A 22,362-nucleotide genomic window follows, 5' to 3' on the forward strand; every position below is an offset into this window, starting at 1 on the left:
CCGACCTTCAGGTTGAGAACCACTGTTCTACCCTCAATCAGAGACTTTCGTTTGTTTATCAGTAACAATAACAATAATAATAACAAACACATTTATTTTCCATACATGTATTTCTTTATTATGAAAATAAATATATAAATAAAATAAAACAACTTCACATAAAGGCGAGTCTATAGAAATGGGTTTTAGGAGGTGATTTTAAAGAAGTCACTGCAAACCTGAACTCCTCAGGCAGGTCGTTCCACAGCCGAGGGGTCCTGATGGAAAAAGTCCCCTTTAGATTTAAGCCTCGACTTCAGAACAGCCAGAAGGGCCCCATAGGTTCATAAGGGGTCAACAGTTCTGCTATGTAGCCTGGGGCCAGACCCAGACCCAGTAGGGCCGGAGCCCGACTTACATCTGAACAGAGTGTGTAACATTCAGGAGGATATAATAGTCACAGCTCTGTCTTTATTAGTGTTTAATCACTTGATTATAAGTTGAGTTTTACCTTAATGAGCCTTTTATTTGCATCAGTATGACTTTATTTATTTTTAAAGTAGCGTCCTCTCATCCAACAGTTTTAATCATTCCAGAGATTCTGATTCACTCACACTGGGACCAAACCAGACCTAATCCAGCCTGAATGTCAGAACTTGTTTTTCAAACCTTGTGACTGTTGTATAGAAAATGCATTTGAGTGGAGACGATCAGCTGATTTCCTCCCTCAGTGCATGCTGGGAACAGTGGAGGCAGCTGTGTCACACACATTCAAACTTTGACCTGGTTTGCTCTGTGTCGTGCGCCACAGGGCATCTTCTGCAGCTTCTGTTGGATCAGATTACAATCTGTCTTCACACCTGGATGTTAGTGTGAGTGTGTGGTTGAGTGTTATCTGATGACAGGCCGGTCAGACTGGCTCTGTGCTGTCTGTTCGCCGCCTGCACTAAAGCGCAGCAGGCTGATAATAACATGAGCTGCACTTATTCAACCGTCACTTACTCAGACGAGCTTTTTGAAAGCAACCTGCAAGCTTTTTGGGCTGCGTTGGCTAATCGCATCAACACAACACAACTGAAACAGGGCTCTGTTTTCCAGCCACAGGCAGCAACAACTCGTGCTTATCTTTAAAAGTCAAATAAAAGTCAGAGACAGGCTCTGAGCTGCAGATACAGCTGGAATGTAAAGTTAGCTGCTGTTCTGAGGAGAACACTGTAAAACAACATGTATTTCTGTATTTTTTAAATACATAGACATCAATAAAACTACAAAAATAGTGAATGTCAAGAAAATGTTATTTTTCTCACATAAAATGTGAGACAAGTCTGTTTTTTAATCGCAGATATTTGCTGATTATTAAATAGATTAAACTGTTAAATGCAAGTGATTTTACATTTATTACATGGATTAGTCAGTTAACTGACAGTTATCTTGTGTAAATATGGAAGTTGAATAAATGTTGTTTATCAGTGTATAAGCTTTGGTAAACTGTCCAAATACAGTTTTTATCAGTGTAAACAGCAATAATTACTGTAATCTCACATTACATTATTACAGTTCTATAACTTTTAACATTCAGATTAAAATATGATATTGTAATATTATAGCAGTGTTTGCCTGTATTTATAGCTCATTTCATTGGTTTTACAGTGTAGATATCTTTAATTAAACATTAAAAAGAGATTTTATGGCAACTTAAAGCTAGAAACTGTATTTTAATGATAAAAAATCTGTTGTTTTTGTTTGGTTCCCCAGCTGCTGGAATATTACAGGGTTTTTTTACAGTGTGGATCAGGATGAAGGCTGAGAGTCTTCACAGAGGATTCTGATCTGAAATCATTTAAGTCTATGAATTATTGATGAAAACACTGAAGCAGCTGCAGTCTCTTGGATAATCAGCGATGATTAGAGTCGGATCCTCTTCCTGCTTTCTGTGTCTGAGACTCTGCAGAACATTTCCACCTGGTTGTTTTCATGCTGTGAACATCGTCAGTTTTAATACCTGTACAGAGCAGTCAGAGGTAAAAGACTGAACAGCATTAAGGAACCATTAACTGCTAAAGATCATGTCACAGTTTAGTTTCATAGAACAGACGAATATAAAGAAAACCAACAAATAAAGTAACCTGAACCTGACACTTACACAGACGTTAAAACACAATAAAAAAGAGGTGAAGATTCAAATTGTTGAGATGGAAACTCAATTGTGTTTACACAGCAGAGAGCATTATCTACTTTTGACTTTGCCTTTTGGATGTGCACTATCACAGTTATTACCTCAGAAATAAAGAGGGATTCTATAATTTACAAAGTAAATATATTTTGTAGATAAAGGAATATTTATCATTCATAAATTGTTTTCAATCTCATTTTGTTAAAAGAAATCAAACCCTGAACCCAGTATCGAGTTTTCAATACAATAAGACGACATCACATACGGACGTAACTTTTATTACCGTCAACATCCACAGGTACAGAAAGCTGGTTTGTGATTGGCTGTCAGCTGTCTTTTAAAATCATATATAAGTACACCTCAACATAGTTCTGTTGAACAGTTCATCCATTTAAAATCCGTCCTCAAGATATTTAAAAGAAATGACACACACACACACAGTTATTATTTGTGCATTAGAACCAGAACAAACAGATTCAAGAACAGCTTCTTCCCAAAAGCAATAACCACCCTGAACTCTCACATGCAATGCTCTTAGTTCAACCACCCCAACCCTCATACTCTCTTCAGTCACTATTAAACACTGATAGTTACTGTGCAATACCATTCAATGTGCAATATTACACACCATAAATGGGCTATATATATAATATATAATATATAATGTGCAATATATATATATATATATATATATATATATATATATATATATATATATATCTTACACTGTATATAGCACCGTATTTATTTGCAAATGCACACACTCCTCAGGCCTGCACACCCTTCCTCCCTCTGTTGTAATTATTACTTCATGTCCTGTGTTTATATTGTATATATTTGGAAATGTACACACTCCTCAGGACTGCATACCCTACCTCCCTTTTGTATTATCTCTTCATGTCCTGTGTTTATATTGTATATACTTTGATAATTGTACTGTTTTTGGCACTGCCATTGTAGTTGGCTATTTAATCTCATCGTACATGTGTACAGTGACAATGAAGGCATTCTATTCTATTCTATTCTATTCTATTCCCTCTGGTATCAGTCCACATATATACATATAAAATATATGACATATAAAAGATGGACGTCTCCACTTCCTCCCACTGTACAAAAATTAAGCCAGAATATCAACTGCTGCAATCTATCCCTATGTCTGTGCAGTAGTGATAGAGGTCGGGGCATATATGCCTGGCCGACTCAATGGCAAGCAGGGCTCAGCTGTCAATCATGATGTCAAACTCCCTTTTTATATCTTCAAATTACTTATTAAAACCAAACTGATGATAAAAAATAAACACAGTTGTTATCACGCTGACAAACGTCATGACCTAAATGACAGAAACCATCTTTGGAAAACATTTATTTAAATTTGATTTTGTAGTTTGTCCCATCTGCTAACATGGAGGCTTTATAAGCTAGAGAGAGAGAGTCTATACTGCAGTCAGCCACCAGGGAGAGATAGAGAGAGAGAGAGTCTATACTGCAGTCAGCCACCAGGGGGAGATAGAGAGAGAGTCTATACTGCAGTCAGCCACCAGGGGGAGATAGAGAGAGAGAGAGTCTATACTGCAGTCAGCCACCCACCAGGGGGAGATAGAGAGAGAGAGTCTATACTGCAGTCAGCCACCAGGGGGAGATAGAGAGAGTTTATACTGCAGTCAGCCACCAGGGGGGAGAGAGAGAGAGAGAGAGAGAGAGAGTCTATACTGCAGTCAGCCACCAGGGGGAGAGAGAGAGAGAGAGAGAGAGAGAGTCTATACTGCAGTCAGCCACCAGGGGGAGATAGAGAGAGAGAGTCTATACTGCAGTCAGCCACCAGGGGGAGATGAGAGAGAGAGAGAGAGAGTCTATATTGCAGTCAGCCACCAGGGGGAGATAGAGAGCGCTTCTCCTTCGGAGAGCAGATAGTTTTGGTTTTATCGGTCGAGGTTTGGAGTCTCTAAACTCCGTCCATTGTGTTGGGATAGGAGCATAAATCTGCGCTGCTCACGGCTTTAGAAGAATAGGATTTAAAAAATGGAATAGCTTCTCTGCTTTTCCAGTTGCTCAGAACAGACTCACAAAATTGTAACCTTTAAAAATATACTTGGCAATTAATTTTTCATTCGATCAATTCATTGTCCAGCTCAGGATAACTGCAGAAGAAAAAGTTCCCATGAAAATGACTATGAGTTTGTTTGATTATGTGATTATCTAGCTTTCTAAATTCAGGATCCTAATATGCTAACATGCTAACATTAGCATCCCAACATCAACATGTTCAACGTGTATGTAAATACTGTAAAGCTCAAGTCTTATAAATATGGAAGTTATTGTTATTCTACAGTCAATCTGTTTGAAAGGCTTTTCAAAGTGTATAACATGTATGTAATATAACATTCATAGGTATGTGTCCATTCGTGTATAATCACCTGAAAATGAGAATTGTTCTGTTTTGGTTACCTTAGAATGTTTTTATCTACAGAGGAAGCAGGTCCTCTTCTGGCGGAGTCCGCCATGTTTCTACAGTAGCCTAGAAGTGACAAACCAAACACTGGCTCTAAATAGGGGTGTTTTGCAGCCACTGTAGTTTCTCCTTCACACTTGGAATAGTACCGCTAGATGCCACCAAATACTACATGATGGACCTTTAAAAAGTTGTTTTATTATCAGTTCATTCTGAGTCATGCGAGCGATTTGTCACTTTGGGACAAAACTATCCGCATCACAAATTTAACTTTCCTTTCAAGACAAAGACCTCCACCGTGTTTTACAGCAATAGACACAGAGCAGAGTCGTGTTTGCGTCCACCTGATGTGGACGTTGGCAGCTGTATACTGACATGTTCATCCTATCTACTAAAAGGGTGACGATATGTCAGATGTGGTGTTCACAGCTTGTTTCTGCAAGTGGACAAAGAAAATCAATTAATGCAAGTCAGTCATGATACCGACAAAGACCAAATAGATGGTTTTACTCTTTTTTAGATGCAGAAACTGCTGACTGACGTCAATAAATCGTCCCTCCAGGAAGTTGAACACAAATTTAACTTATTGTCAATTTTGTGTGACCTTTCTATTTTGTCCAGTCACTAAAGCTTTGACCAATTGTTGTAGTTTCCTGTCAGTTTCACCGATCATAGTAGTTTCCCGAGATTTCATTGCAAAAAAAACCCTAAAAACGTGTGTCGCAATTTTTTTTTTACATTTTAGGCTGCAACAATCCCCAAAAAAGACCCCAAAATCCTGGAGGGACTGAATAATACGAAGAATTATTTGGATGTGTAATTGAGCTTTTGATGTTTAATAAACTGAAATAATAACAAAAAATGAAGCTATGCGGCTAGAATAAAATAATTATATAATTATAATTAAAATTCTCCTTCAACAGTTCATTTTTGAGTTGGGTTTAATTCGTGTGAATGAGTGACTCCCATTTGTTTGGAGGATTCATTTATGTCAGATGTGTTGTCAGGTTTTACAGTGTGACTTTAAATGTAAACAAAACAAAATGACACATACATTTGTTTTTACTGTAACACCCTGTTACAGATCCTCCACCCTGTGAGGCTGCTTTGCTGTGAATAATTCTTCTTACAGCTGATATCTTCAGAATTCTCTTCAGGGCCTTTTTGTGGAGGATGAAGTCATTTATTGATTTGATTTTTCATGTGTGATGTAATGAACTGGGTGAGTTGGGAGAAGATTTCCTCTCAGGCTGCTGACGTCATCTAGTTTTGAAGGAGGTGGTTCAGTCCTCGCTGTGACTGATGTAGTCCACTGTGGTCTTTAAGGTGCTTTTATTCTTCGTGGCTCCATCACTTCCTGCTGTGACAAACACAGTCCATCCATTAAGAATCTTTTGTCCATCTGTTTCTCTTCTTGTGAGGAACAAACTTCCTCTCCTCTGGGCGCCCGTGGCGGCCATCTCTTTTGTGTCTCACAGATGGGAGGAGGTGGAGAAGCAGAGTTTGAGGGTGAAGGGATTGGAGCTGTCTGCAGGGCAGAGGAGGAGAACAAGTTCACTTTACACAGACATAAAGGCGGCGCACAGTCTGCGTGAAGTCTTTCAGTCCAGTATAATTAACATAATGAATCTTTATAACAGCATGTCAGTGCTCAACCTTCCTCCCAGCACTGTTGTTGTTTTTGTTGTTTATTAAATCTGTGTAAATTCTGACATCTGGTGGTGAATGCAGGCAGTGACTTGTCTGTCTGCCGATAGTGCTCGATCACAGGGATATGTAGTAATAGATTACATCAGTAATTCTCAGTCGCTGAGAAGAGTCTAACGGCTCGTCCCTGACTGGTCCCAGACCAACAGACTGCTCTGCACTGTGTGTTCTGACCCCTTTCTATCACAACCAGCATTAACTGTTTCAGAAGTTTGAGCTACAGTAGCTCGTCTGTTGGATCGGATCACACAGGCCAGCCTTCACTCCCCACAGGCATCAATGAGCCTTGGGTGAACATGACCCTGTCTCTGGTTCTGTTCCTTCCTTGGACCACTTTTGATCGGTACTGACCTCTGCAGACCGGGAACCCCCCACAAGAGCTGCAGGTTTGAAGATGTTCTGACCCAGTCGTCCACACAATGTGGTTCTTGTCAAAGTTACTCAAATCCTCATGCTGCCCATTGTTCCTACTTAAAACACATCAACTCAGGACCAAATTCAGATTTCTTGCATTTATCCCCATCATAAACAAAAACTTCTAGTACTTGATAAAAGCTCCTTGTGGTTTCTCAGTTTAACCGATTTGTGCAACCGTAATCAGCACAAAAAAGGCAATATATATATATATATATCTGCAGCCACAGAAAACAGTGACATGACTTCATGTGCAAACAAGCTCTCACTAGTGTGTCAGGGACAGTTGAGTACTTACTGGGTATTCTGATCTGGTGGTGGTTGAGGACGGTCAGAGCCTCCACAGCTTCAGTTTTGCTGTCAAACTCCAGCAGACCAGACAGGGTCTTAGAGCTGGCTGCTTGGACGAAGAGGAGGAGGAAAATGATGAAGAAGCAAAAAGAAGGAGACAGGAAAAGATGTCTGAGTTGAAAGAGTCAGATTTAGATATCATTTTAAAATTGTATTTATAACTTTGAGCTATAGTTCGATGTGTTTAGTGTAGCTCCTCTTCTGCTGTGAGAATGGTTAAACTCACGTTTGGCATCAAAGACCTTGAACTTGGTGAAGGCGGGAACGTTGTGTTCAGTACAGAGCTGCAGACGAGACAGAGAGGAGAGAGGTCAGACTGTTTCATTAGGAGTTTCTGCTTTCTCTTCTCTCCTTTTAAAGGATAATTCCAGTTTATTGTGGCTCCAAGGGTTGTGATAACTTTGCACTCCTTTGTGGAGTTTCAGGGAAATTTTTCTTAAAATTTGTTTTACTTATTTCATGATTAAAAATGCCATAAATTCAGTGATGGATTTTAAACACTTGAAACACACCATACATACAGTGATGAAGTGTCTCAATGTCTAAAAAACTATCTAAACTTTGCACCCAAAACATTACAAGATGCTCTAAAAGCCAAATGCATCACTGATGGTGTCTCACAGAGCTTCATACCTGGCCCCATTATCTTCTCAGTTTACATCTCTTCAGAAAGCTCTCTCAGTCATCCAACTAAAACTAATCTTCCTCCAGTAAAAGTCTCAGGTTTGACCTCACCTTGAGCAGCTGGTGTTGGCTGAGGGTGGGCGGGGCATTGTAGAAGTGCAGGACAGCGGCGGGCGGCTGGATGATGTTCCTGTTGTTCTGTGCACTGCTGAAGCGGTTGTTTCTGGTCAGACTGAAGTCCAGGTAGCTGCTGCTGCCGTCAGGCAGCTCAAACACCTGACTGGGAATCACCGCCTTCTGCTTGGACACACTGAGAGGTGACGGAGGGAGGTAGGAAGGGAGGGGGTGGATGGATCCATGGATGGATGATAAACAAAGGCATGTAGGCACAGAGGGATGGGAGGGAGCAAACAGAGAGAAGAAAGTAGGCAGTTAGGGTACTGAATGGGACGAAAGTGTAAAGCTCATGTTAAAGTCATCATCTGAGGGATCCGGAATATCAAGAGTATCATTCCAGTTCATCTTTCCAAGTGTGAAGGAGAACCTACAGAGACACACTGGACCTTTAAAATTAGAAAGCAAGCGTTTAATTTTGAAATCTTTTAAAACAGATCATTAAAGTATATGTGTTGATTAAAATTTTTTATAACGTTATTTTTAAAATGTATCTAAATTAATGTGTTAAATTTGACACCACACCAGGGTGGCCGGCCATTTTTGCCATCCCTGACCGTCAGGGAAAGAAAACACTGAATTTGTTAAAAAAAAAAAAAAGAAGCCTTTTAAGTCTGTATGATGATTTAACATTTTTAAAAATACATAATACAGACTTAAGAATTACAGAATTAAATCTTAATGTCAGGAAAACGGTTCTCTGATCAATAGTCACAGGAAATAATCTGCTCAGAATTAATCCAAATCTCAAACACTTCCTGCAGTTACTGAGTTTGGGTTCATTATATAGATTAGTTATATTTAACAACAATCAGCTGTTCTCTACAGTTATTGTTATTATTGTATATAATATGAAATATCCATAAAATATACTCAATGGTAGAGTAGTGTAATGGACCTTTGTCTCCACCTGACCCCCAACCTTGGTTACAGCTCCTAAACGTGGCAGTTATCAGCGCTCACCAGACGTTGAGTTTTTTGCCGAACACCTTGATGCTGTTGAGGTGAGTGACGGCTCGATCCACAGCGTACTCATCTCCCATCTCCACCAACGCCGTGCCAGGAACGCTCTTCATGAACTTCACCTGCAAACACAACAGAAGCTTCCAGATGACTGACCGGTGGCAGACTGGGACACAATGTTTACTCCTGCAACACCCCCCCCTCTCTGGGTCAGCACACACCTTCTCCACGTTGCCGTAGAGACAGAAGAGGTTGAAGATACAGCTGCAGTTCATCTTGGCGGGATGGAGGCCGCTCACCATAGCAACTGAGCTGGAGGCTGCGAGGCCCAGGAAGGAGGAGGAGGAGGAGGAGGAGGAGGAGGAGGAGGTTTTAGGGAGGAGAAGAGGGTAGGAGACCATGTCCTGCACCTCCTCACTGCTCCTCCTGTACCTGCTGTTAGCAGGCAGAGGCAGCAGGGGGCAGTGTGGGCCTGCAGAGACACAAACAGTACACTGAAGTTAGAACTGAGACAGCTGGAAGAGAGAGATGACAGACAGACAGACAGACAGACAGACAGACAGACAGACAGACAGATAGATAGACAGACAGTACCGTAGCCATTGGATGGATGCTCTCCCAAGATGGCCTGACGCTGCCTTCCCTTTCCCGGCTCTGCAACACACACAAACACAGAAATCTAAGCCAAGTAAGAGCTGACAGGAAGCTCTTATTGTTGCTATTGGCACTGTCACTCACACAGACACACATACACACACACACACACACACACACACACACACACACACACACACACACACACACACACACACACACACAGTTAAGTGCAACAGTCTTGGTGTAATAGTCAGGGGTTAGCAAAGTCTGACCCACATAAGGTCGGAGCAGCGGGAGGTGAAAGTGAGCGCTCGCTCCTCAGCAGAAGAATCTATTTTCAGCCTCCGCAGCAGCTTCAGCAGCTTCAGCAGCCGTCTCCAGGCTGCAGTTTAACCTGTGAGTCTCCAGGCAGAGCTCACTGAGCTCTTCCCTATTTCACCTTCAAACCAGGAACATCTTGGTACAGTATTTATTATAAAACACCAAAATCCTACTTAGACTGTCAGTGTCTGCCAGTGTGTGACAACCATTGATAAAGAGAACTGGATACAGCACTGAAGGCTGCTAGAGATAAAATGTTATCAGACTGAATGGATCAAATTCTGATAGTGAAACAAATCATACTGCGGTTGTTGTTGCAACTTCGCCTTCTCCAACAATGTCTTTTTGGGCCAGCATCACGTTAAATATAAAGCTTTTCCAAAATGGTTGATTTAATCCAAGAGCAAGATTGTGCTGGGTTGCTTCCAAGCATCTAACTAGTTAGGGATAAGTCATAAACATGGATACAACACACACACACGCACACTCACACACACACATTTACACACACACACTGTTTTTGAACTAAACTGACAAATAAATGCAACGACAAACAGAAATATTGACTTACTGAATGATTAAAGATTTTAACCATTTCTTTGCATTAATAAAACTGAGGAAAATATATTCCGAATTTGATTTGAATAATTTCAAATCAAATCAGTGCAACGTGTGTGGGTGTGTGTGTGTGTGTGTGTGTGTGTGTGGCATCCTACCTCGCTGCAGGAGGAACGGTTTGGTGTAATCCCAGCTGCTGTTGTCATTGCGGACGACGTTCAGTCTGTTGGGCTGCAGGGGGCGACAGAGCACAGCACCTCTGGGTGGGTGTGTGTGCGTGGGCATAAGAGCGACGGTGTGTATGTGTGCATGCACCTGAGTGTGTGTTTGTCCAGAGCACTGTGTTTGTGTGTGTGTTTACCCGAGCGTATTCGATCTTGAGCGTGCAGCAGCCGGAGTAGATGTCCGCTCCGTTCAGAGCCAGTTTGGCCTTCTGAGCATCCTCCACTGACTCAAATGTTAACAAGCTCGTTAAGGGTGACTCATAACGAAACACAACCACCACTGTCCTCAAGGAGCTCTACTGTCATCTTTAATTAACCTAAATTTGATCTTAAAAGATTTTCCTGTTTTCAAGAGCAACAACAGGTTCTTTAATTAAGTGATTACAGCTCGTCATCATGTTGCATCTACAGCCGTAAAATTGAAGTTCAATCCTCTATTAACCTCTAAACTGCGGCTTTAATGGATTCCAGTGGTGGAATGTACTTAAGTACAATTTTACTTTACTTTAGTATTTCCATTTTATGCTACTTTCACTAAATTCCATTTATTTCACAACATTAGTTACTCTTCAGATTCAGATTATTAATCAAAAATAACATAAATCTACTAATAAATGATTACGTATTGTTATAGATTGAACTACACAGCAGTGAAGTAATGAATGCCATAAAAATTATAATCCAATAATGTAGTATATATTATTCTGAAATTACCCATTCTGCATGTTGAGTACTTTTGATACTTTAAATGTATTTTGATGCTGATGCTTTGACTTGAAGAGAAAAGATATGCTGAAATATTAATATTGCACAATTATGAATAATTGCTGAGAGGTTTTTCCTTGCCACTGTTGCCAGTGCTTGCTCATGGTGGGAACTGTTGGGTCTCTGTAAATCATTTTATAAGGAGTAAGGTCTATTTGAAAGGTATCCTGAGATAACCTATGTTATGAATTGGCACTATACAAATAAAACTGAATTGAAAAATTGCATAGTATGCCTCACACGGGGCACCATTCATTGGGGTAGTAATGGTTTAAAGGGACACCACACTGTTGAATGTCAATCAAATTTGGATCAAATCAACTCAACAGTCCTAAAAATGAATAAATAATGACTTGAAATAATATTAAAGGTCATTGGGACGCCACCCTTAAAGAAGGGTAACCATAGGCAATAATCAATTTGAATTTCTGATTAATATTTAAATTAATAACTATAACCTAAATCACCATATTATTACCTGAAAATAAGAATTGTTGTGTTATCTTCGAATGAGACATTTTGATATACAGAGCGGGTGAGTCCACTGTTTTTCTACAGTAGCCCAGAATGGACAAACCCAACACTTGCTCCAGATAGGGGTGTTCACATTTCTGGTTCATTTCTTGGCCCATGTAGTTTCTCATACACACTTGAAAGGCTGAGCTGTATTCAGTTGGTGGCAATCTGCAACTTCACCACTAGATGGCACTAAATCCCACAAACTGGTCCTTTAAGTCAAAGATCTTCTAAATCTTCTACTACACACACACGTAAGGATATTCCACCATGGCCTGGATGCCGTTGCGCTTGAAGATGACGATTCGTAGGACGTTACCGATGGGGTTACAGACTGTGTACAGAACATCCTGAGAGAGAGAGAGAGAGAGAGAGAGAGAGAGAGAGAGGCCACAGTGATGACTGGCAGTAAGGACAGATGGTCAATCCCTCCAGGATTTTGAGGGCTTTTTGAAATGCCTGATTTCATGACAGCTTTTTCCCATGATCATTCAGAATTCACAGGTATTGGTTGAATTTGGAGGTTCAGCTGAGGTAAAGGAAGTCTAATGTGTTTTAACGTATGTAATGTACTGTTTTATATTGTTTTACTAATTGATGTTCTTGTATTCTTCTTATATTGTACAGTGTCTTTGAGTATTCAGAAAAGCGCTTTTTAAATAAAATGTATTATTATTATCATTAAATTCCAACAGACACAAAACATTTAAAGGATGTTTTAATAAAGGAGGTTCTGCTGGTCTTACAGTGGTGATGGGGTACAGTGGGTTCTGGATGGACAGCAGGAGGACTTTGTTTCCACTGGTGGGGTCGTCAGAGTTGGTGGGTCTGGTGATTCTTTGGCTGGTGGAGAAGTTGAAGAAGGCCTGCTGCTCTGCGATGCAGACGGCCTCTCTCGTTCCACAAGACACGCAGCGCTCCGCACTCTCCACGCTGTCAAACTCCACCAGAGCCTGACGCTTAAACGGCATCATCATCACATAACTGCACACAGAGCAAACAGCTGTTTTAGATTAGTGTACCACTTGGGTTTCTTTGGGTTCTTTGGAGTACTGCAGGGGGTACAAAACCTACAAAAAAATGTTACTCAAGTTACTTAAGTAACTCTTAAGTAACTTCTCATTGTTCGATCAGCTCTTTGGTTGACTGTACTTTTCTAATGCAGGACGAATCTGTTTATCAGAGAGTGAAAGCTCTGTCTTCACCGTCCCCTTTTCCTGATCTTAATACAGCGAATCAGTCATGCATTAGTACATCATGTGGTTTCCATAGGTATTATATCAAAAGTTACTTTCTGCTAACCAGCTAGTGTTAGATGTTTGTCATCTGTCCATTTCAACAATATATTTTTCTTTGCACAGAAAGTAAGAATACATAGAGGTCTCTTAGGTTGTGTGTCTGTTAGTCCAATCAATAGACATGTAGGGTCCTTGATCAATGTAATGTCAAGAATTAGTCCATCTACTATGTTTTCCAGTATTAATCTATAAATAAGCATAAAACTCCCAGCCTCAGCATTACACTTCCTACACAGCTGGGAAACATTGCTTTAACCTATAACTGATTATGATGATTGTTCTGAAAGTTACTGGAGGAGGTGTCTGATGATCAATGATCAATGATCAATGTAATGCTGAATGGCAATGATTAACCCATAAATGAATTATCACAGACATCAGTTATGTTTCAGCCTTAGAAACATTTCTTAATACTGATCCTAGCTCTGGTGACTTCATGAGGACAGCGTTCATCTGTCGAATATTTACATCCCACAGCTCGCAGGAAACTGCTGTTTTTTTATATAATGCTCTTCACTCTGCCTCGTGTTAATGTTGGTATCGTCATCACTTTGAACGTCCTCTCAGCTCTTTCTATGATCTGTTTGACAAAATAAATATCTGTGATGATCGCTGTAAGAACTGTTTTTAGCTCCCTCACAGTAACATACTCACACTCTGTCTGATCTGAATCATAGTGGTTATACTGCTAAGAGTAATGAAACAAGAGTCACTGATGGAGGAAACTTCACTGTGATCAGACTGATTTGTCTCATAAAGACAGACCAGATGAAGTGCTGCTGCTGAGATGCATAGAAACTAGATTAGCTGCAGGGAGAGCAGCAGTGGCTGCTGGGATGTTTGTTGTGGTGAATGTTTCCAAATCGTGTTGTTCTGATCGGACATGAGAAACGCATCTCACTGCACACGATGCACCAGAATAACAGCAGTTACACTGCAAAATGAGCTTCAGTGTAAATGGTTCAACCCTCAGTACTGCAGAGCGTCCAATATTTAAGTCTCACCTTAATCAACACTGACAGGTTCGAGCCGTGTGTGATAGAACATGTACAGTCAGTATTGTAAAGGTACATGCAGTCAGTATTTTGAAGGTAAAATGTTACCAGATGTTGCCGAACTTGTCAAGCGCCTCCACCAGATCAGCCTCCACCACAGCATCACAGAGCCCTCGGACGTGGACGACCGGGGACGGGGGGATGCGGTGACTCTCCTCCACGCCGTCCTACAGAGAGGAGAGAACTCAGAATCTCTAAGACAATAAAAACTTTTGTTTGTACTGTAAACAACAACAACACACACACACACACACACACACACACACACACACACACACACACACTTCTGATGTAAAACACAACAAGATCTAAGAAGTCAGGACAGGAAGACAGAACAGCTATTATCACTTCATCTCTGTGCAGCCACAAACATTCAAACTAAGATATAGCCACAGCTCTGCTCAGACCTGGTATCATGTTTGCCACAGAGCAGCTGAAGACACAGGGTGAATTATATGTGTGTATTCTGTCCTCTAATGTGAATGTGAATCAATGAAAAAGACTCGTAGGTTTGTTGACAATAAAGTTATTTAAACTTTGGTTCAGAATGAAACGTCTCCATCTGTATAGCCTGTATGACTATACAGATAATCTTTAATGTAGAGTTTGGGTAAATTACATATAGTTACATATAGGGCGTTCAAAACATATGTGGGTAGTTTTTTTCGCCCCTTTTTAAAAACCTTTTATACAAAACTTGAAGGAAAGTATCTAATTCATTGTTCATAAAATTCAATTCCGTTTTATTTGTATTTTCTCATGGAGCAGGTCGAGACCGTACTCGCACCATGAGCAAGACCTTGATGCAGAAACCTTGGTAGGCTGTAGGTGGGTGGCCTCAACTGCTTAGAAGTTGGCACATGAACTATTTAAAAGAGGGAAAATTTAAAATGTATACGCTCAATGATACAGGCTGGAAATTGGAGAATAAAGGTCATATTTAAAAAAATACATAGAGAGCCTGGATACATTAGAAAATCGTAGTTAATTCATTTTTCCAAAGCATTATATGTGCTTGCCCATTTAAGTGTTAAACTTTCTTGTTGTTCCTACAGTGTGATGTGTGTGCGGAGTTGGATGTTTTCACATTCACTTACTGGAAGTGGAAACTATATTCTTTTCAGCCTTTAAAATGTCACATCCTGTTCACAGAAATGTCTTCAGGAGCTTAAATCTTAAACCTGGGGCCCTGTAGGATGTTGGGATCCACGGGGGAGTTCTAATGTTCTGCAGATGAACCGTTGCAGATTTCAGGGTGTTGTGGCAGGAGATGTGTCGATGTCAGTGCAGACCGACACCAGTGAGATTAAATCATGGCAGTTACAATCGGAAAATCTTTTCAAACTGACAAGAAGCGACAAAAACATGTTGACAGTTTTTCTCAGGAAGAGGTTGAGTAAGCGCTGTGCTGCATCTTTGCAGCCTGACCTGTTTTCTGCAACCGATGGAGGCTGCAGCGCTGCAGGAAGCGCGCTCTGATTGGGGTTGTTTGGGGTTTTGACCTCTAGATGAACCGATCTCAGATCTGACTTACATTATCAGTCCGACACTTTGGACTGGTTTAGCTCAAAAACTGTGGGGGGGGGGTATAAAACTGCTTTCTGTAGATTGGAGACATTTCCACTGATCTCCACTAACATGGTGATTAAAAATAAATGTATGTATTTAAATCTAATCAGGTGACAGGCCACCATTATTCGCCTGGCAGCCATTGTAATCGCTAAATGTCCTCACCTTTTGCATTTTTTTATTTCTTTGGGGCAATAATAACAACAGTCAAAGTTGTCTCGCTGCAAGGTAAAAGTAAGAATGAAGAATAGTACTGTTATAACAACTTTTTCATCACATATGTAATGCAATTACATCAAATATATGATACTTACAACACTGAATGTTGTAGCAGACCCACTAGCTGACTCTGTCAGAGTGGGAGCTCCCAGTGCACAATGCGTCCAGACCAGGACCGAGCAGCCGGAGGACGTCAGAGGGAAAACCAGACAATATCTCTCCGTAAAATCTGATCCTTCACCGTAATCTCTGATAAAGTTGAGTTTGATCAGCGAGCTCCGCTAGCGAGTCATGCTGTTAGCTAGCTAGCTCACTAACTTTGCTCTGTGTCAGTTCATACTTACATAAACACGAGTCAGATTTTGTTTTACAGGAAGACACAATGATTGGATTTTGATATAAAAAAAGTGTTTTCACACTCAGATCTCAAAGTGTTAAAGGGATTTTTTATTTCACCTGGACTTTAACCTCAAACAACCTTCAGCATGTGAGAAAACAGGCGATGTGAGAAATGTTTGCACAGACTGCGGTCTGTGGAGCACCCCCGCCTGCACCCACGCTGGGCTCGGTTACTATAGCGACGGTCACTTTGAAGAGGACAGAAAGGTGTGACTGAGGTACTCGTGAGTCAACAATGAAACAATGCAGAGATGGAAATGTTTGCGTCTGTACGAGTGATGCAGTTTGGTTACCACGGATACCTCATAGTTATCGTCAATATCAATAGTAAGTTTGGAACTTCGTCAGCACAGAGGAGGGGCAGCTCACAGGGCCCGGTTGCTACGGCGACTGAGCCACCTCAGCTTTTTTGGTGACTGTGTGTCTTTATTTAGTGTGTGTGTGTGTGTGTGTGTGTGTGTGTGTGTGTGTGTTTGAGACTGAGGCGTTCAGTGACATGTTACTTCCTTCCTGTCAGGCCTATGTATCATTACAGCTCAGTCTGACTCTGTGGCCTCAGCACACCCTCCTCCTCCTCCTCCTCCTCCTCCTGCATCTTCATCCCTCCACCTACCTTCATCTTCCTCACCTCCTCTGTAATTAGCTGTGTCAGCCGCTGAGCTAATGAGCTTTTAGCGCAGCTAACGAGGCCAGATGATTCATCATTTAGAAACTCCATCACACAACACAGCCCGGATACCCTTCATCAGGAGGAAATACAGTGTGTGTGTGTGTGTGTGTGTGTGTGTGTGGAGGACACTGAGGAGGATCTATTGTCAGGAACCCTAACCCAAACCCGTAGGCCAGGGCCGACCACACTGAGCTGGGTAACATCACTTCCACGTATAATTACACAGCTTCACAGCTAACTGATGCATGACATCATGGTTCACACCTGACTGCGTGAATGACTCATTTTGAATTTGTACTTGTTCTCAGAATCCGATTTTCTATTCACTGAAGGCCTCCGGTCAGTTGTTCACCTCCACTGGTGCTTTGATGTCGGCTGGAGACGAGTCACAGCCTCTGAATATAATCCGCTGCAGCACGGCGGGCGATTCCGTCGCTGCTTACCTAACATGCAAATCATCGGGAGGACGGGTTGCTGAAGTGAAGAGCTGGGTTTGATTTGGAGCTGAACTTTAATTGGTGGTTTAATTATTTTAATTTTTAATCTTGTGCGGCCTGTCTGAGAGCACTTAGCTCCATCAGAGAGGAGACTAATTAAAAAGACAGAAGCTGTGAGATTTAAATAATTCAAATGTAGAAGTGGTCAGAAGCGTTGAGATGGAGACTAGAGTCTGTCAGCAGGAAGTGGTCTGTCCACAAACAGCTTCAAACCCACTTCAGCCTCTATCGGCCTGTTCACTGTCTGACAGACCGATGCTTCTCATCTGCCTTGTTTCCCATGATGCTCTCTGTCTGCAGAGCGTTGACTGATCTGTCGAGGAGGGAAGAGGCTGCAGTCTGACTGTTTCATCAGAACTCTCTCACACTAACACACGAAGGACCGGAGTGTGACGGACTCACAGCAGCTTCAACACATTCAAATCAGGATTTAAACATCGCCCTCCTGACAGAGTTAAAATCGTCTGACAGCCTCCTCAGTGACTCTAAAACATCATAAAACATCCATTAAAAGGTCCATCGGTAACACTGAGGAGGATCTCTTGTCAGAAATGTAATATTATATTCACAGGTTTCCATTAGAGTATAAGCACCTGAATAAAGGAATCATTACCTCAGAATGAGAATATCTACACTACCTAGGGCTCATAATCATGATTATTTGGGTCAAAATTGAAATCACGATCATTCAAACGATTATTTTTTTAAACTTCAGAAACATGCTGCATTTATTGGACATTTGTCAAAAACACTTTGCAAGGAAGTCCTCAGTTACACTTTCCTTTCCCCATAAACATTTGTAAGTTCAGGTGGTGAAAACACTGGGACGCCTTTATCTCTGACCTCAAGATATCTGAATGTAAATGGGTTCTTTGGGTACCCATGAGTCTCCCCTTTGCAGACATTGTAAATGGACTGTACTTATATAGCATCTTTCACACACTACATGCCACATTCACCCATTCACAAACACTCACACACTGATGGACAGCATCTGGAGTACTTTGGGGTTCAGTGTCTTGCTCAACATGCATGGAGAGGAGCCGGGGATCAAACCGCCAGCCTTCTGATTACAGCCTCCCGACTTTAGTCTTATTGTTGCAGTGTGTTTGAATATTTCTGCACTCTGGATCCATAAACAGTGTCCGACTGCATAAACTGGGAACGAGGCTGAGACACATTCTCATTAGCAGGCAAAGTTAGCACTGAAAAAATAAGTGTCTCCAGCAGCTTCGTCACACAGCTACAGTGCTGTCAGCATCACACTGATCTGAGGTCAGTACACACACATTGTTCAGTGTAGGCTAATTAGGCTGTATCTACTGTATCTGCTGTATCTACTGTATCTACTGTATCTGCTGTATTTACTGTATCTACTGTATCTGCTGTATTTACTGTATCTACTGTATCTACTGTATCTGTATTTACTGTATCTACTGTATCTACTGTATCTGCTGTATCTGCTGTATTTACTGTATCTACTGTATCTACTGTATCTACTGTATCTACTGTATCTGCTGTATTTACTGTATCTGCTGTATTTACTGTATCTGCTGTATCTGCTGTATCTACTGTATCTACTGTATCTGCTGTATCTACTGTATCTACTGTATCTACTGTATCTACTGTATTTACTGTATCTACTGTATCTGCTGTATTTACTGTATCTACTGTATCTGCTGTATTTTACTGTATTACTGTATCTACTGTATCTAACGTTATGGGCTCACACTCGTGTATCGTGGATGGTGTACTGTGTGCTAGATGCCTGTCGCTGTGGTGAACAACGCTATGGTTATTTTCATTTTAAACTTGCTCTGAGTTCAGTCTGTGTGTTGGTCAAATCTAATTCTGGGGTTGAGATCCTCTGTGTACCTCTGCTACAGCTTATAGACACACCAACTCCTTTATCACCTCTCTGAGCTCCTCCTCTCTGAACTCCTCCTCTGTGAGCTCCTCCTCTGAGCTCCTCCTCTGTGAGCTCCTCTCTGAGCTCCTCCTCTGAGCTCCTCCTCTGAGCTCCTCCTCTGTGAGCTCCTCTCTGAGCTCCTCCTCTCTGAGCTCCTCCTCTGAGCTCCTCTCTGAGCTCCTCCTCTGTGAGCTCCTCCTCTGAGCTCCTCCTCTTGCTCGACCTCCTCTTGAGCTCCTCCTCTGAGCTCCTCCTCTGAGCTCCTCTGAGCTCCTCTGTGAGCTCCTCTGTGAGCTCCTCTCTGAGCTCCTCCTCTCTGAGCTCCTCCTCTCTGAGCTCCTCCTCTGTGAGCGCCTCGTGCCTGCCACTGCTGCTGCATGGAGTTTATCAACCTACCATGGACTCTTACCAGTGTTGGACTACTTACTCATAAAATGTAATAAATAACTCATTACTCTCTGAAAAAGTAATCTTATTACTGTACTCTATGCTAACAGTAATGAGTTACACTACTAGTTAAATTACTTTATGCTACTCCCCATACAATTGCTAATGGTGTCCTTCCTCCATAAAATTCAGACTGACGAAGATTAAAATCTGATTTTGTTTGTTAGAATCAAAGTAATGGAGTATTTCCAGCTGAATACAAACTACTCTCCTCCACGATTACAAAACTGAATCCAAGGATGTGATTGGATTGTATTCAGTAGAGAGTGACAACAAAAGTAGAGTAACTGTAATGGTAGTAATTAGTTACACTACCAGCTACTGGGAGAAGTAATCTTATTACTAGTGATGAGTTAGTGGCCAGCAGTGGGCTTCACTCAGTGATTGACAGTCAGGTGTGAGTGTACCTTCCCTCCGCTCCTTCGGCTCCTGCGCTCGGTGCCTCCGCTCCCCGCAGCCTCCTCTCCGGCAGAGTCCTCCTCCTCCTCCCCGTCCTCCAGCTCCTCCTCCGTCCGCAGCCGCTTGGCTGCCCGGTGGTACCCTCCTCCTCCTCGGTCTTCTCTCTCCTCCATCACAGACAGAATGAAGACAGATGAAGATATTCGCTACGGAGGAAGAGACGATGAGACCCGACAGGACTGAACCTCTCTCTCTCTCTCTCTCTCTCTCTCTCTGTCTGTTGGCTCCAAAGATTGCAAAAAAAACAACAACAACACAGACGTCTCACTCTGCCACAATTTGAGGGAACGAAACGCTGACCGAGGTTCAGCCTCATTATCACCACAGTGACTTTCCCTCTTTATGCCAGCAGACAGCAGCCACAGTGTGTATCTGATGGAGGGATGATTTTAACACCACATAGAAAGCTGTTACACCTACAGAATGTCCTTTCTGCCACTAGGGGCTCTCTCATCATCAAAACCACCTTCAAAATGTATCTTTAAGTGTTTTTATCACACACCTTGTGCTTTATGTCACCCTATCAATGACAGAAAACTCTTTATTTATATACATACATACATATATATATATAACTCTCTCTCTATATATATATATATATATATATATGTATGTATGTATGTATATATTGGGCTTTTATTGCTTTAATTGAGATTGACAGCTGAAGAGCTACAAGAAGGGGGAGACAGAGAGAGAGAGAGAGAGATGGGGGAGTCAAACTCATAGTTTCTGGACTCAGCCTTGTCACACGTGGCGCCCACTCTACCAGGTGCGTCCCAGAAAAGTCCTGTTCCAGGTGTTTTCAGGTGTTCTTAAAGGTATTTTAGAGTTTCCTGAAAAACAATAAAGTATTTGATGACTCATCCTGTACTCGGGGGCGTGTACTAACACTGCGTCCAATGAGCGGAGTGTTTCTGAGGGACATCTGTGGCCTCACTGAGTACTGTACAAACACCACTTTATAACTGGACTCAGTGATTTTGGTGAAACTGGTTTTCCCTCTGACGTCCTCCGGCTTCAACTCTCTGTGATTGACAGAGTTTCCTGATGGACTGGCTGCTATTTGCTGCTGTAAATGCCAATCAAATCAGTGATTAGTCCCTCCCTAACTGCGGCTAACCTCTCTCTGCTTCCTGGTTCACTGGGAGGCCCGTCCACAGAAATGGCCCCTGTGACTTAAACACATACATGTAAACTGATACCAGAGTAGATACACTCGCTGAGCCCACATTGACTCCTGATCCAGGTCCCACATCAATCAGACTTTAGAGAGAAGACAAGGGAGTCAAACTAGGACAGAGACGGTTGTCTCTCTGCAGCTGCTTCCTCTACATGGAGGTCAGGTTACCATGGCAACAGCGCACCTGTCTAACAGCTGCAGCTCAGCATCTGAAGACCTGCACCAACTTCACTGGTGTCCCCGTCACTTTCCCCTTCAAAGGTATAAAGGAATATAAATCTCCAGTGACAGTACTCAGTACTCCGATCCTTTACTTAAGTAGAAGTACTCAACTACTTACAGGTAAAGGTCTTGCATTCAAAATCATACTTAAGTAAAACTACTAGTTCCATCAAAATAAAAGCTACCTAAACATAAAATATATCTTTCTGCTAGGGGAGAGGAGAACGTTCCCACCTCCACCACGTCGAGTTATTGCTCACTCGTTTTGTCTCCTCTTCCCACTGACTCCGTTTCACTTCCTCCGCTCACGAGGCACCGAGTATTCAGATGCTGCTGCTCCAAACACGTGACCAACAGACCAAAGTGAAGGGTGGTAAAATAAGGTTGTGGAAAGTTCACGAAGGGGCTGATCTTCTGGTCATGTGTCTCCTGGGATTTATGTTTACTACTAACTTCCGTTAGTTCATTTTCACGCTGTCATCAGGCTCTTGTAAAGAGTTTAATCGCTTTAGTGAAGTATGAACTGCGGTCCAGAGTTCCTCAACCTTTTTGTTTTCAGTTCACAAACTGACCCTGGAGAAATGGATTATGCAGAGATAACAATATATTCCCAACAAGTA

At 41.7% G+C, this 22,362-nt stretch overlaps 2 protein-coding genes across 3 annotated transcripts in view; one reads left to right on the plus strand and one right to left on the minus strand.

The window, feature by feature from the left end:
* The window catches only part of LOC127352667 (NACHT, LRR and PYD domains-containing protein 12-like), a 160,653-nt gene that overhangs the window by 37,909 nt on the left and 100,382 nt on the right, over positions 1–22,362 (plus strand). The gene's annotated exons all lie outside the window — the stretch shown is intronic.
* Positions 5,528–20,710, minus strand: LOC127352696 (heterogeneous nuclear ribonucleoprotein L-like). Of its 2 annotated transcripts, none has more exons than XM_051381305.1 (13): positions 20,289–20,710; positions 14,220–14,338; positions 12,565–12,802; positions 12,081–12,168; positions 10,675–10,769; positions 10,472–10,544; positions 9,432–9,491; positions 9,059–9,156; positions 8,838–8,959; positions 7,812–8,010; positions 7,303–7,360; positions 7,024–7,122; positions 5,528–6,132 (listed from the first exon to the last, which is right to left on the minus strand). In XM_051381305.1, the coding sequence occupies exons 1-13, from the start codon at positions 20,451–20,453 to the stop codon at positions 6,077–6,079; spliced, it is 1,470 nt and encodes a 489-aa protein (XP_051237265.1). In that variant the 5' UTR covers positions 20,454–20,710; the 3' UTR covers positions 5,528–6,076. The 2 variants fall into 2 exon arrangements, with proteins under 2 accessions (XP_051237265.1, XP_051237264.1); XM_051381304.1 differs by having other exon boundaries at positions 9,059–9,309.

The sequence above is a fragment of the Dicentrarchus labrax genome, unplaced genomic scaffold (assembly GCF_905237075.1).
Source record: "Dicentrarchus labrax unplaced genomic scaffold, dlabrax2021, whole genome shotgun sequence".
Classification (NCBI taxonomy): Eukaryota; Metazoa; Chordata; class Actinopteri; family Moronidae; genus Dicentrarchus; species Dicentrarchus labrax.